This window comes from Lycium barbarum, chromosome 1 (assembly GCF_019175385.1).
Source record: "Lycium barbarum isolate Lr01 chromosome 1, ASM1917538v2, whole genome shotgun sequence".
NCBI classification, from domain to species: Eukaryota; Viridiplantae; Streptophyta; class Magnoliopsida; order Solanales; family Solanaceae; genus Lycium; species Lycium barbarum.
The window spans coordinates 165,936,072-165,950,683 of NC_083337.1; the positions used below are offsets into that span (position 1 = coordinate 165,936,072).

Genomic DNA, 14,612 nt, shown 5'->3' on the forward strand with positions numbered 1-14,612 from the left:
TTGCTTTTTCAATGCCCTTACTCTCAATTCATTTGGCCGCTGTTAGGATGATTACATCAGGCTAGAACAATTCAACAATGGGATACTGAAGTGTCGTGGTTTGCTCAAAAAGTCAAAGATAGAGATCAGGTATGGACCATCACTAGAGTGGTGTTTGCTGCTATTGTCTATCACATTTGGATGGAGAGGAATGCTAGAAGATTTCAGTCGAAGAGGAGAAACAAAGAAGAAAGAGTTAAGGAAATAGTTCTACTGCTTCACATAATAGGACAGAAAAAGAGTCACTGGTTGCCTACTCTAGCCCAACTAGATCATTACCCTAGCTAGTTTAGATAGCAAAAGTTAGATTATGTTATATGGAGTCTAATTTTGTAGATCCCATCTCAAGAATCCCATGAGCACGGATGTAAATGGTTCGAGTTGATTGAATAGAAAACTTTTACTTTCGACAAAAAAAAAAAGAGTCAAGTTTTAATATAAAAATGTCTCATTATTTTTTTAGTAAAGTAATAAAAAAATATCACATAAATTAAAATAGAAAGAATATATATAATATTTAAAATATACTTATAGTAAAACTATTTATGTGGAAAAATTTATTGTTGGTGCACACCAAAAAAATAATATTTAAATATATTTAATAATAACTTAGCTTGGCAACGGTTCATTGTAACTTTAATCTCATTAAAGTTTCAAGTTCTTTTCCTTAAGCTAGCGTTTGGCCATAGATTTCCAAAACAATTTTGAAAAACTTGATTTGGATGAAATTTTTCAAATTTTGAAAATGTGTTTGGCCATAGTTTTTCAAAATGTATTTCACTTTTTGTTTTGGAAAACAAGAAACATTACTTATACCTATAAGTTCTAAAAACTATCAAGACTCTGTATCCAACCATACAAAACAAACATACTTGTTAATTCCAAATTATGCAGAACATGATATTTTAATAATAATTGCAAATAACACACTTACTAGCTACTACAATTCAAATTACAAGACAAAGATCCATCGGTTCAGGAAAAAAAAAGGGCAGTAACTAGCTTAGCTAGTTCACTTTATAGAAGAGACTATTTTAATTGGGGGAATATGGTAGATATGACTTTAATGGAGGAAGATGGTAGATAAAATTAATTAGTTGGGTCATAAATAGATGGGGTTTTTTATAAAATATAAAAGTTTGGGGTAGTTTTTAAAAGGTCAAAACATAGATCTTAACTCAAAAATGGGTTTGAGCCCGAATTTGGAATTTGAAGATTTGTCTTCAAAATCTATCAAAATTTTATGGCCAAATAAAAATTTGAGAACAAATCTTCAAAATATGCTTTCAAATTTATGACCAAACGGGAGCTAAATTTCATATTCAATAAAATGTCGCCATATAAATTAAAATGGATTAGTATGGTACAGCAATTGTCACATCGGTAGACATTTAGTAGTTGAGTCAGCTGTGACGACCAGATATGTTGATGTGACTTTCTATATGATTTGACCAAAAAAAACTAGGTATTATTACGTGGCATTTAATTACAGGATAAACTGTACCAGAAAAATGTTACACATTTGCACCACAAACACAAAACCCAAGAATAAGACTACCTTGTTTTTCAATTAAAGAGGAAATAAACATATAAAAAGGTTAAGCTATGTGTTCTCTCTCTCCATTTTTCTCTTCTTTCTCTCTTTTAAGGCAAAACTGAGAGTTTTGTAACTCTTAATTCATTATTATTATTATTCCACTCCCCATTTCCCTGTTTTTGAGAAAGAAGAAGAAGAAGAGAGAATAAGAGTAGTAAAAAAGTTACACTAGAGACATATAAACAGCGTTGTGGCTTAGAGATAGTTTAATTTAATTGGAGAAATTAAAGTGAGATTAAGTCATGGGCTGTTTTCCTTGTTCTGGAGATGGAGATACATCAGTGAAGAAACCTGAGAAAAAGATATTTCAAACAAATAATCATCAATACAAAAGGGTTGATAAGTCACAGCCTAAACAAGGTATGAGATTTATATATACATGATTTGATTAAATTTTCGTATCGTTACGTGTGATTTTGTGAAACGGATGGCTTTTGGATTTTGGAAAGATTGTTCCTTTTTTAGTGCATTTGGAAAGTTTCAATATGGGGTTGTTTGAATCTGATCAAATCTTGAAAGTTTGTGAAACCAGTTTTTGTTTTTGTTTGCTGTTTAATGGATATTCGGTGGTATCCATCTAATCCTGAATTATTATTGTTGCATGCATCTACGATTTGGTTAATCTTTTTGGATGAAAGATTTTTACAGTTTCTTTTTCATGAAGCTGTTTGGTACCTTACGGTATTTTTCCTTGGAAATCATCAAGATCAGTTTCATAAAAAATGACTTTCGTCGTACCAAAGATACCCGATAGCCATTTGAATTTTGCTTCACGTTTGCAAATGGTATCTGCCATTTGTTTATGTGGCTCTATCTATGCCTATTTCTTTCTTTATTTCATGTTTACAGGGTTTAAAACTTTTGATGTTTTTTGAGATATTCATGGAAGGATGTAAACGTTTTTTTTTTTTTTTTGCCTGATAATAAGGTTAAATATTCTGATCCATGTGTTCTCTGTATATGTTTATTTTTTCAGAAAACTTGGTCCTTTCTATATATGAATCTTTGTTTGCTTCTGTGAGAATCTTTCTGGATCAGTATTTTGGCAGATTGCTATCCATCTGCTCTTTCATTTCTTTTTCTACTCTTTCAAATGAGACCTCCTTCATTTTAAACTACCATCTTTTTTATGCCTCTTGTTTTTTCATGTTTCTTAGATACACCAGTGGCTAGTCAATTTAAATATGTGAAGAATGAAGAGGCTAAAATTGCAAACCAATCTACGTCTAGGAAAGATGGAGGTTATAGTAACATCCCTCAGAATGAAGAGGCTATACTTTCAAAGCGATCTACGTCTAGGAAAGATGGGGGTCATAGTAACATCCCTCCTGCAGATGGAAAAACAGGTGGCGCTAAGGCACAGAGGTTTAAATTCGATCAATTAATAGCTGCAACAGAAGATTTCAAGGAAGATTACTTCTTGGGAGAAGGAGGTTTTGGCAAAGTATATAAAGGTCATTTGGAGGATACTGGTGAGGTCAGCTCAACTCCATTCTTGCAATACTTATGAATTTTCCTTAAAGTCTGCAATAAACAACAGGATTATTTGCAGGTTCATTTAAAGTAAGTGAGTGGTTTAAGTTTAACATTAGGAATATTTGGTGTCCTGAGTCTGTTTTCTTTTTATATTCTTTTCTAATGCAGATCGTTGCAATCAAACAACTCGATCCCAATGGATGTCAAGGAGTTAGGGAATTTATTGTTGAAGTACAGACACTAAGTAAGGCTGATCACCCTAATCTTGTTAAACTAATTGGTTGTTGTGCTGAGGGAGAACAGAGGCTGTTGGTCTACGAGTACATGGCTCTTGGTTCATTGGAAGACCATTTGTTTGGTATGTTATAATTGTCTGCTTTTCATGTTACTTTCTTCCATTCTTAGCCTACTCCATCCTGATAAACATGCCTATTTCCTTTTGGGGATAATTACCTTTTTGGACCGCTCTGAATAATTATAGCCAGCAAATGTATGTATGTTATAATATGCATTTTATATACATAAATACACAACATAATCAATTTATATGTTTTGTATGTTGTTTATATTCTTTGTGATGAGTCCATTTGCTTTGCTTATTTCAATGTGTGCAGATGCCTGGCCAAATCAAAAACCTCTTGATTGGAACATTAGAATGAAGATAGCTGCAGGTGCTGCAAGAGGCCTGGAATATTTACATGACAAGATGAAACCTCCTATTATTTATCGCGATCTGAAATGCTCCAATATTCTGCTTAATGAGGGCTTCCACCCAAAGTTATCTGATTTTGGCTTGGCTAAAGTGGGTCCTAGCGGAGACAAGACTCATGTTTCCACCAGAGTGATGGGCACATATGGATACTGTGCACCAGATTATGCTATGACTGGCCAACTAACGTTCAAATCAGATATCTACAGCTTTGGAGTTGTTCTTCTGGAGATAATCACAGGCAGGAGAGCGATTGACTATACAAAATCTGCCGCTGAGCAAAACCTGGTTGCATGGGTAAGTTTCCTTTATCTATTATTGTTGCCATGTAATATATTTTTTGAGGTTGTGCTGTGGTAAGACCGGTTTATCCTTCTCTCCTAGCTACTGAATTTGACCATCATTCTCATTTCTACACCTAAATGGATCCAAGAAATTGATGTCACTGAATTTACTTCCAATCATTGTCTTTTGAACAAGTCTTTCAGCCACTGTTTATCAGAAGCCCTTTGATTTGACTGCTATGGTTTCCATGAAAGAGGTAACAAAAAAATTTGCAACGCCCAGAATGAATCTTGTTATCTTTCATGAGTTAATCTATGATAGTGAGGTTTATATGACATTATTTAACTGACTTTTTGTTTTAAGAAAAGATGGTGTTTACCCGATTATAACTCGTTTCTACTTAGCACTCAACCATGAATAAAGCAATCCCACTTGAACAATGCCATGGTTTGTCAAGACACCTAAAAATCATTGTAAGTTCCATACTCGAGGTTCTTTCATGGTAAACATTTTTTCAAATGATTATGCTGCTGTCTATATATGTTTGCAAATCGAATTTATGCTTTGTCTCCTGATAGAAGAAACTGCTGACGAAGCGCTTTGTCAACATTATGACAACTTTTCTAGATTTGTGATTAGTCAGGAATGAACTAAGGCAGCCATATTGAACTTGCATAAATGTTATTGAATGTGCCACTGCCTCGTCCTTTGTCTGCTTTAATACCACGTCAAAGTGTGTGACCAGTGACAACCTCATCTAAAAGCTTAAGCTATTAGAGGCGGTAGACTTATACTTTTATCTAAATTAATTATATACTCAACAAATGCTACTCGTCTTTTGCAGGCAAGACCATTATTCAAAGACAGGAAGAAATTCTACAAGATGGCAGATCCAGCACTTGATGGTCACTATCCAATTAGGAGCTTATACCAAGCTCTTGCAATTGCTGCAATGTGTGTCCAGGAGCAACCTAATATGCGCCCTCCAATTGTTGATATCGTCACTGCTTTGAACTACCTTGCCTCCTTAAAGTATGACCCTGAAATCGAGCCTCCTATCCGGAAGTCATCCAAAAGTTCTTCTCAGAAATCTAGAAAAGATGAAGAAGAAACCTGGTGATAGTGACGGAGACTATACAACAGAGCTTGGGGACTAAAATAAGAAGTTAAACGCACACAAATATAAGTGGTTGTCAACTTTTTTGTGTCAGATATGTAAATTACATGTGCAGCTTAAAAGTTATAGATTGGACATAATAAAGAAAAACAAAGCCTCCTTTGCATATCTGGTGCAAATGCAAGCTCCAGTACATAGTATATATTTATATACTCCATGTATAAACTCTACGCTTCAACGATATAATGAGAAAGAAAACAGAATAGAAGCGTTAGCAAGAACTTATTAAAGCCAATATAAATATATATGTTCTAGTAACTAGTCCAATGCAGTATGAAATACTTGAAAGTGTATGTAAAAGAGACACCCCTTAGCCAAACCTAATGGAAGAAAAGAGCAGAGAGAATGAAATGGAATTCAAATATATACCTTTCGAATTAACTTTTTAAGTTTTAACAACGGAATTGAATTTTATCAATGTTTTTTCCCAATTTAATACCTTTCTTTCCAAAAACAAGAACTATACTGTAAAATCGGGCAGTTTCACTGGACAGAAGGAAGGAAATGGATCTCATGTAAATTTATAGAAAACTGGCAGAAAGATCCTACTTTTTGCTAGCGAAGCTAATGAATGGAAGAATCATATTGAAAAATTTATGAAACATTACCATAACAGATGATGACATAGGACTCATCAATAGTTATGGTTTCTTATTCCCTATTGAGATCTCCAGAGATATGAGTTTGCCCCACTGACATGGCGATCAACTTTGAAAAAATTTAACAGTGAGGTTTGAGATAAGAATGGAAGAATAGGCTTCACGACTTTCCTCTGTATCCGGATGATAAACATCTTAGATTTTGCAATTGTAGGAATCATAAAGAACTGTTGTTTGTTTGTTATTATTTTCTTGCTGACTCTGTAAATAGGTGTCTGTTGTGGTGAGTTTATCTTAGATAAGAGAAGGTGGTCTAGAGTTTCACCAACATTTTTCATTTTGATCTGTTCCTAACTGGACAAGTAACATGAAAGTACCAAGTAGAAACTACTATTGTCTCAACCAGAATTAATGGGCAATGTTTGCACATGCAAGTAAAGATTTTAAAGTACTTTCTTCCTTTTCTGTATTTCCTATGTTCCTAATAATCCTTCTTAATTCCTAAGGTTACAGCTTTTGCTAGTGATAAGATTGCAAAGTCCGAAAACTAGCATTTCAACATTTGTTTAATTATCAACTGTTATCAAAGTTGAAGGTTATGATTTAATCCTTCTTAATTCCTAAGGTTACAGCTTTTGCTATTGATAAGATTGCAAAGTCCGAAAACTAGCATTTTGACATTTGTTTAATTATCAACTGTTATCTCATAATTAAGATACATCAATAACTACCTTACTAAGAATGTTTCATATTGCCGTCGATAACTATTAACTTTTCATTAAGAGGAAAGGACGGTGTAGGAGGGGGATAAAAGTTTAAAAGGGCAAAGAAACCACAACATAGAGTTTAACATGTTTGGCTTTTCTTAATGTAGGTGTTGACAGTGAACTTGTACATAAATGATGGAATTGAGATGAAACGAATATCTGGCTTGAATTGCATTTGGATCGTTCTCTCAAGGATGAAAAATGGAGGATACAATCACAGCAGCCGGTGAAAATTGTTGAAGAAATTCATTTTATTATATCTCTATGCTTTTTCGATACTGTTTTCAATGTGGCATTTACTGGATATGTTTCGATGGGAATTTAACTTTTTATGCAGATAACATATCTTTGCAGTAAAATGAAAGAATATCTTATATGTTGGTTAAATTTGTATTGCATTTACTAGCTAAATCAAAATTCATTTTGCTTTCCACTGTTAGTCTAGTGTGGGCTTATATGGGCTCTTTAGTAAGTAGTATAATTTCTGCAAAATTACTACTTCTCAACTTCTGAATAGTTTCTTCCTATCCTAATCAAATGCTATTGATACAAAAACAGAGGGAAGCGAAAAACTAAAGCCTACTAATTTCTCTTAACACATTACTAATTCTCCTGGCGTAGATCTACTTGTTGTTAATATAACGGTAAGGGTATTGTTCCTATAAATAACTCTTCTATAGAGTTCATTAATATCTGAGCTCTATTTGAATGGTCGGTCTCAACTCAGGTGGAAGAATTGGTAATAGACACAAAACCATCCATTCTAGCTCTATAGTTTTTCGAATAAAATGCTTAGCCAATTCCACGTGTTCCTTCCAACAGCTACATTTCACTGGTTTCGCCTGCTTGGCAACTGCCTACCCAAATGTACAAATAGGAGTTGTTTGATGGTAGAACTTTACAACAATCCCTTCTTGCTGCCTGCAAACAGAACAAAATCCACTTAATAGATAGTCCTTTTCGGATCAATCTTCAGAAATTAATTTGCTTAACAAACTTACCTTCTGCCAACGGTTATTATCTGGCCTTTTCAACACAACAATTGCATTGATACTCTCAGGTGACTCAATTTTCCATCTGCAATAAGGGTACGACTCTCTATGACGATGGTAAATCCCAACGATCTGATTGTTGCTTCGATCATATTTGGCTGCACTTATATAGTACACAAAAGGCTTCTGGCACGGGTGCTTTGTCACAGGCCTAGTGTTGAATGCATAGGCTGTATAATCAGCTCTTTTGTACCAATTAAGAAATGTTCTTGTTGGCATTTCTAATTCTCTAGGCGAGATATTACCCCTCGTGATCTGAACCACGTAGCCCCAAGACACTGAAATAGACCAGTACTTCTGCTTGTCGTAACAGATCGACTGCTGCATTATGCTGGCAGTGTCGTACTTCATCGACTCAAAAAGGCGCCGTAGTCCTTCAACTCTGCTCATCCTTGGGATTATAGGATCCACTACATCAAGATGGTGAATTGATACTAGAGGTGTTACAGGATGTGCTCCCAATAGGCCTAGCAAGTTTCCATACACATCATACTATACTACCACAAAGAAAAATTCATCAAAATCCAGTCAGAAGTACTTTTAATTGATGATAACACAGTAAAATGATAATAGTGGGAACAATTTTCATGGCTCTTGGACTAATAGCTTGTTTGGCCAAGCTTCCATAATCTGCTTATTTTGAAAAGTGTTTTTTGTCAGAAATGCTCTTTAGAAAAGTACTTTTGGAGAGTAGCAGTTCATGTTTGGCTACCAATTTGAAAAGCACCTTTTTTCAATATTATAGCAGTAATTTGTGCTTGACTAAGGTTTCAAAACCATTTCTGAAAAAAAATCACTTTTTTTAGCTTCTGAAAAACAACTCTGCTACTACTGAACTTCTTTTTCCAATAAAAGCTTGGCCAAATAGTTCAATTTTCTAAAATAAACATTTTTTGGAAAAAAAAAAAACACTTTTGCTTACATAAACTTGGCCCAAACAGGCTATAAATATTGTAGTAGCATAGCACTAGTAATGCATGAAATTTTGGTTATGAACAAGATTTTGGCTATAACGTATCCTAACCTGTTGTAACAGGTTGTTGGCTATAATTTCTACGTTACTTATCCAACTTTTTTATGAACTATTACCTGTAATTATCTTTTAGGTGAATACATATTTCATTTCAGGTTACTAATTAATCCAAATTTTTAATGGACGGTTACCTGATGAAATCCAGGTTCTCGCGTAAGCGGGACCCCAAGCTCAGCCATGCAAGCTTGAATTCTGTCATCACTACCATATAATCCAGGGTATCGCTGAATGCAACGATCTTGAATCTTTTCCAACTCTTTTGCCAATGGATAACTAATTGCAAATCCGCCTCCACCATAAGCCATGGCATATGAGAAAAAAATGTTCTGAATATGACTTTCTGAAGAACTCCCAATGTAATAATACTGATTATGATCATATTTTGAAAGAATTCTAACGACATTATCCACATTAAACACTGTGTCATCATCTCCCATTACGAACCATCGTACATCTTTAGGTTCCAACCTTAATGTCTCAGAAACAACACGCGAAATCCTAAGAGCCGATCTGTTCCCCTGTCGATTCGTGTAAAGAAACTTAGTCGTATTCTCTGAAATTCGAATTTCAGGCAAACCTTCATTTTTCTTGATTGTAACATTTTTATCTAACCAAACAACACCTCTCATTTCCCCTGGCCTCCACCATAATTTAATGTACTCTTTTCTTTTATCCCACAAATTCGAAGACGCGGCTATTCCAAATACAATGTGTTTTAGACCTGTTTCAGGCTCCCTTGGATTTTCTTGAAGAGAAAGGGAAGTTGAGTTTTTGGAATTATGAGAAGCTGGAGGGTGTTTTGTGGAAAATGCTTCTTTTGTGGATAATTCTGATGATGAAGGCAAAGTACATTCAGGGGAATCTTTATTGAGAATTAAGTTGAATGAATAAAGAAGATAGATGATTAACAAGGTGATGAATAGCCAAGTTACAGTTTTGCGAAGGTTGCTTAGGCCAAATGCTGGTCGTTGAGAAGAAGCAGAAGTCATTATTGTTATAATTATAGATACAAAAACGAGTCATTAAGTTTAATTTGTGTTTTTTGAGTTTCTAAGTGTTATGGTGATGCATGCATGCCATGTTTCAGTACTTCAGATGAATTGCGGTAGAGTAGGAGGAAGAAGAAAGTGAGTGATGGAGAAAGAGGTCGGATCGAGAGGAACAGAGAGATTTTCTCAAAGTTTGTTTGATGAATTAATGAAAGAAGATCTTAATTATGTACTGAAGATATATAAAAAGTATTTACATAATAACATCACTTATAAGATAATTATAGCTTTATACACATAGAAAGCATGTATTCTAATCGGCCAAATGCCCCAAAGAAATCTGTCTAGGAGAAATTAAAAACAAAAATTAAAGTGTATCACATAAAATGAGATAAAAAAGAAATTTACAGATAGTTACGTCATAACAAATTTAATTGTGCAAATATTGTAATGATCTTCTAGCTAGGAATAGAATGAAATAGTCATGTGCTTTATACACATTCACATCCTAAAGAAAAACTTTTGAGTTTCCCACATCATCATCTATGTACAACAAAACTCCAAAGTAATAGTGTTATCTTTTTGTCTAGGTGGATCAAAGATTTAAATTACACGTGGATATAAGGTAACAATTCTATCACTGACTTACTTAACATTCAATTTTCAAATTAGAAGATAGTTTGGCAGTAACAGTTAGAAACTGTCTTCTTAAAGATTTTATGTTTAATGTACATTAAAAAAGCGTATAAATTTATTTTGGTATGTTTTAGGGAATTTTACATAGTTTAGAGAACATATAAGAGATATTTATATTTAGTAACTACACTTTGGTTTAATTACATCTAGTAGCTAAATGTTGTATTTCAATTACACAAGGTAACTAATTCAAAACTCATCTCTTCTTATTCCATTGTATCAATCTTTTCCCTCAACCCCCTCTCTCTCTTCTCCCTCAACTATCTCTCCTTTTTCATTCTCTCTTCTCTGTCGGCCAGCCGCCGCCGGTCATCTTCTTCGATTGAGCTAGCCGCCTCCGCCGCTTGGTCATCTTCTCCAGTGTCTTCGATCGAGTGTATTTATCAGATCTGCAACCAAAATTCTGAAGACTCAAGATCGATCGCGGCGACGGACTTCGCCGTTAACGGCGGTGGGAAAGAAATAGTTGAAGGCAGACTATTTGGACGACAGCGCTGTTGCCGGATCTGAGTGTATTTGCTCAGATCTGAATGTATTTCTCAGATCTGAGTATTTATCATTGTTGTTGCTTGAGATGTATTTGTTTTTGTGTTGAATACATAGAAAGAAATGGTTTCTGGTTGGATCGTTACCGGACGACGGCGCCGTTGCCCATGATGGAAAAATCTCCGGTGGTGATTTTATTTCTTGTATCTCAAATCTGAGTGTATTTTTTTCTTGTATCTCAAATCTGAGTGTATTTAATTCTTGTATCTCATATCTGAGTGTATTCGTTATTTTTTTAGTGTAAAATAGAGTGTTTCTTTATGTATTTCGAAGGAGATTTTTTTTGTATACTAATGGATACAGTGAATTTTGAATACAGCTTAATATCCCTGTATTATTTTTGCATTTATGTTGTTTGAATACAACCGAATTTAAATACAATAAGTTGAATACAATGTAAAAGTTGTTACGAATGAATACATCCAAATTGAATACATCCGAATTGAAAACAGAGAAATACAACCGAATTGAAATACACGTTACTATAGCTACGAAATGTAATTAGCAAAAATGTAACTATGCCTAAAAGAAAACCCCTCAAAATATAGTCATTTGTGTAAGCTGCCTTTTTTACGATACATATGTCTGGATCCATTTTCACTAGACGATGGCCCAAGTACAAATCCATTCTGCTGAGCTGGATTTGTTGGAAGAAAATGGATCACAGCAACCTAACAAAAGCCCACAACAAAAATTTATTCTAATATTTATTTTTAGCAAGTATATTTGTATGTGCTCTGATTATACGTACAATACTTGTTATGCACTGGATATGCACCGGTCGCGGCTACAATTTGTTACGGTTAGGCGGGTGATTTTTTTTTTTTTAAGTTGGCTGGCTAAATATGTTAAGATCCACCAAAAAGAATAATATTGACAAATGTGAACCTCCTTCTAACAACAATGACATGTTAGAAAACATTATACAATCCACACAAGGTAGCAAGTAAATTATTAGACAACGATATAAATCTGAAAGACAACAACTATTAATGTGCTTTAGTCCCAAATAAGTTAGGGTCGACTATATAAATCCTCACTTCTTCGCAGTGGCGGAGCCAGGATTTCCGCCGAGGGGGTTCAAAATATAAAAAAGTAAACATATGAAGAAGCCTAAAGGGGTTCAACATCTACTATATATACATAAAAAATAATTTTAACCTTGTCAAAACAATGTTTTTTTCCGCCGAGAGGGTTCGGATACCCCTTGGGCTCTATGTGGCTCCGCTCTGACTTAAAAAAAAAAAAAAAAAATCCTTCGGCCTTTAAATTTTGAAACTCCTCTGCCTTAACAGGAAAAGAATGGTTTCATGCATGGTTAGGTATGCACAGTGAGGTCCTTTAAATTAGTTACTGCTGGACAGTCACAGAGCCTTTTTCTGTATAGAGAAAGGTGTCTGAGAACAGTGGAATTTAAGTATACATGGTTGTCCTACTTATCATAGCAGGGATTTAAGTGGCTGTAATTATTCCCAAAACTCACAAGAATCTTGCCTTCTCTATAATTAGAGCTCAGTGAGGTCTGAATTAGAACTATTCAGATCTCGAATCATTAAATGAGTTCACTATTAACCATTTATTATTCAGAATAGGTAATTCATTCAGATCTTATATTAAAGTTCTAAAATTATTACTCCTTCCAGACTCCAGTTCATATCAAGCGGAAATTTTAGCTTGAGTGCACCTTTTAAGAAATCACTAATTCTTAAAAAGTAAAAAGTGTTTTACTAACTTACTCTTAATTAATAGTACCTATTTAATATTATTTCTTAGCAATTACATAAAAATTCACTTATCTAGATAGAGAGAATTTGAAAGAAAATAATTAATATCTTCTCGATCATGTGAAACACCACTTATTTTGGACGATGACGAAAAGATAAAAACACTTAGAGCCCGTTTGGATTGGCTTATAAGCTGTTTTCAGCTTTTTTGAGTGTTTGGCTGGCCAGCTTAAAGTCATTTTATGCTTAAAATAAGCTCAAAAAAATAATTGGACCCATTTGACTTAGTTTATCTAAAGCAGCTTATAAGCTGAAAACAGCTTATAAGCCAAAAAAAATAAGTTGGACTACCCCAACTTATTTTTTTCAGCTTATAAGCTGCAAACAGCTTTAAGCTATAAGTCAATCCAAACGGGCTCTTAATATGGACCAGGTACATCATTCGGTTAAAACTTCTGAACTAAACATTTTACCATTACTCTATCCAACACCACTGCAAAATCACCACCTTCAACCTCCATCGTGCAAATTAAAGCAGCACCTCCACTACTGCCACCATAGTCAATCATTACTTCATAACCGCCTCCAACCACCTCTATACCACCAGTCATAACCGCACAACCTTCACCTCTAATCACCACTCCACAGCCACCACCATTCATCACCACACTGACTATTATCGATAGTCACCTCCATCAACCTCCATTATTGTTGCTATCTTTTTAGGTGTACTAATAGAAAAACATGCAATTTTTACAATCCCCTGTGTAAATTAAGATTCTTTTTATTTTTTTATGTAATATTTTATGAAGATAAATTATTTGCATTCAGATGCTTAAAAACCGAGATAGTGGGCCTGGATGGCCACTCAACTTATGGTCATGAGCTATTAAAATCACTCAATTTTGTTTTGTCTTCCAAAAGTCACTACTTTGCCTAGTTAGTTTCTATGAGCCCGTTTGGATTGGCTTATAAGTTGCTCATAAGCTGTTTTTAGCTTTTTTGAGTGTTTGGTTGGTCAGCTTAAAGTCATTTTGTGCCTAAAATAAGCCCAAAAAATTAATTGGGCCCATTTGACTTAGCAATTGGGCTACCCCAATTTTTTTTTTTTTTTTTTTTTTTACTTATAAGCTGTCTTCGGCTTATAAACTATTTTTTTTAAGCCCATCCAAACAGGCTCTATATATGGTCATTTTAGCACCGATACCCAATTAATGACGTGGCTGCTGTAAATTTTAGGAAAATAATATTTCAAAAAATTTAAATCAATATTTAGATTTATTTAGGATCCAACACACCCTGAACCCGAACCAATTCTTGAACCGACCCGCTTACTGGCTTCATTATCAGCTTTGTTTCTCTAACTGCATCAGTCATGACTCTAGCTCTTTGGAACATTATATCTGTGTGGTCGGAATATGGCTTCTTACATCTATATTTACTTCCTTTGTGTTCATGCAATTGAATTTAAAACCGTTTGTAATTAGCAACTGCACCAGCCTGCTGGTAGGATAATGAAGTCAGTTGTCTCAATGCTTTTTCCTTTTACCTGATAGAGGCAGTGGGCGAATCTAGGATTCTCACTGAGGGAGTTCGAAAAGAAAAAAAAAAAAAGTGCCTTGAATTTAAATTAGGAACCTCAAGGTGAATTTTGAACCCCCTGAACCACTAAACAAAACTCTTCTCTTGTGTTCAGGGTACTCAAAGTCCCTATATGTACATAAAAAATAAAAATAAAATTGCCAAGGGTGTTCACCGTCGGTGAGCCCTAGATCCGCCCTGGATACAGGTTCTGAAGCTACCCAAAAGAACATTAACTTTCTACCTCAGGAGTATAATACACCAGGGGTATAATTTATCTGTTTTTTTTCTTTTGTGTAGAAATTGAAGAACAACCGTGTTCTTTTAATTAAATGTTATTAA

General features: G+C 34.5%; 2 protein-coding genes across 2 annotated transcripts; one reads left to right on the plus strand and one right to left on the minus strand.

Annotated features, from left to right (window-relative positions):
- The first annotated feature begins 1,613 nt into the window (after positions 1 to 1,613).
- On the plus strand, positions 1,614 to 5,389 carry LOC132605308 (probable serine/threonine-protein kinase PBL7). The gene is made up of 5 exons (XM_060318501.1): positions 1,614 to 1,996; positions 2,794 to 3,113; positions 3,281 to 3,470; positions 3,727 to 4,118; positions 4,951 to 5,389. Exons 1-5 carry the CDS (start codon positions 1,879 to 1,881, stop codon positions 5,224 to 5,226), a joined length of 1,296 nt encoding a protein of 431 aa, XP_060174484.1. The 5' UTR covers positions 1,614 to 1,878; the 3' UTR covers positions 5,227 to 5,389.
- A 1,553-nt stretch (positions 5,390 to 6,942) lies between these two features.
- LOC132626324 (uncharacterized) lies at positions 6,943 to 9,801 on the minus strand. The gene is made up of 3 exons (XM_060341168.1): positions 8,866 to 9,801; positions 7,651 to 8,193; positions 6,943 to 7,570 (listed from the first exon to the last, which is right to left on the minus strand). Exons 1-3 carry the CDS (start codon positions 9,721 to 9,723, stop codon positions 7,472 to 7,474), a joined length of 1,500 nt encoding a protein of 499 aa, XP_060197151.1. The 5' UTR covers positions 9,724 to 9,801; the 3' UTR covers positions 6,943 to 7,471.
- Between the last annotated feature and the right edge of the window lie 4,811 nt (positions 9,802 to 14,612).

Bases quoted from the DNA above. Each gene is read 5' to 3' on its own strand.
- LOC132626324 (XM_060341168.1), bottom strand. From the start codon at position 9,723: ATGACTTCTGCTTCTTCTCAACGACCAGCATTTGGCCTAAGCAACCTT. The intron at 8,194-8,865 runs GTAACCGTCCAT...GTGGTAGTATAG, and splicing joins GAGAACCTGGATTTCATCAG to TATGATGTGTATGGAAACTT. The intron at 7,571-7,650 runs GTAAGTTTGTTA...TTCTGTTTGCAG, and splicing joins ATAATAACCGTTGGCAGAAG to GCAGCAAGAAGGGATTGTTG.
- LOC132605308 (XM_060318501.1), top strand. From the start codon at position 1,879: ATGGGCTGTTTTCCTTGTTCTGGAGATGGAGATACATCAGTGAAGAAA. The intron at 3,114-3,280 runs GTCAGCTCAACT...TTTCTAATGCAG, and splicing joins ATTTGGAGGATACTGGTGAG to ATCGTTGCAATCAAACAACT. The intron at 3,471-3,726 runs GTATGTTATAAT...CAATGTGTGCAG, and splicing joins ATTGGAAGACCATTTGTTTG to ATGCCTGGCCAAATCAAAAA.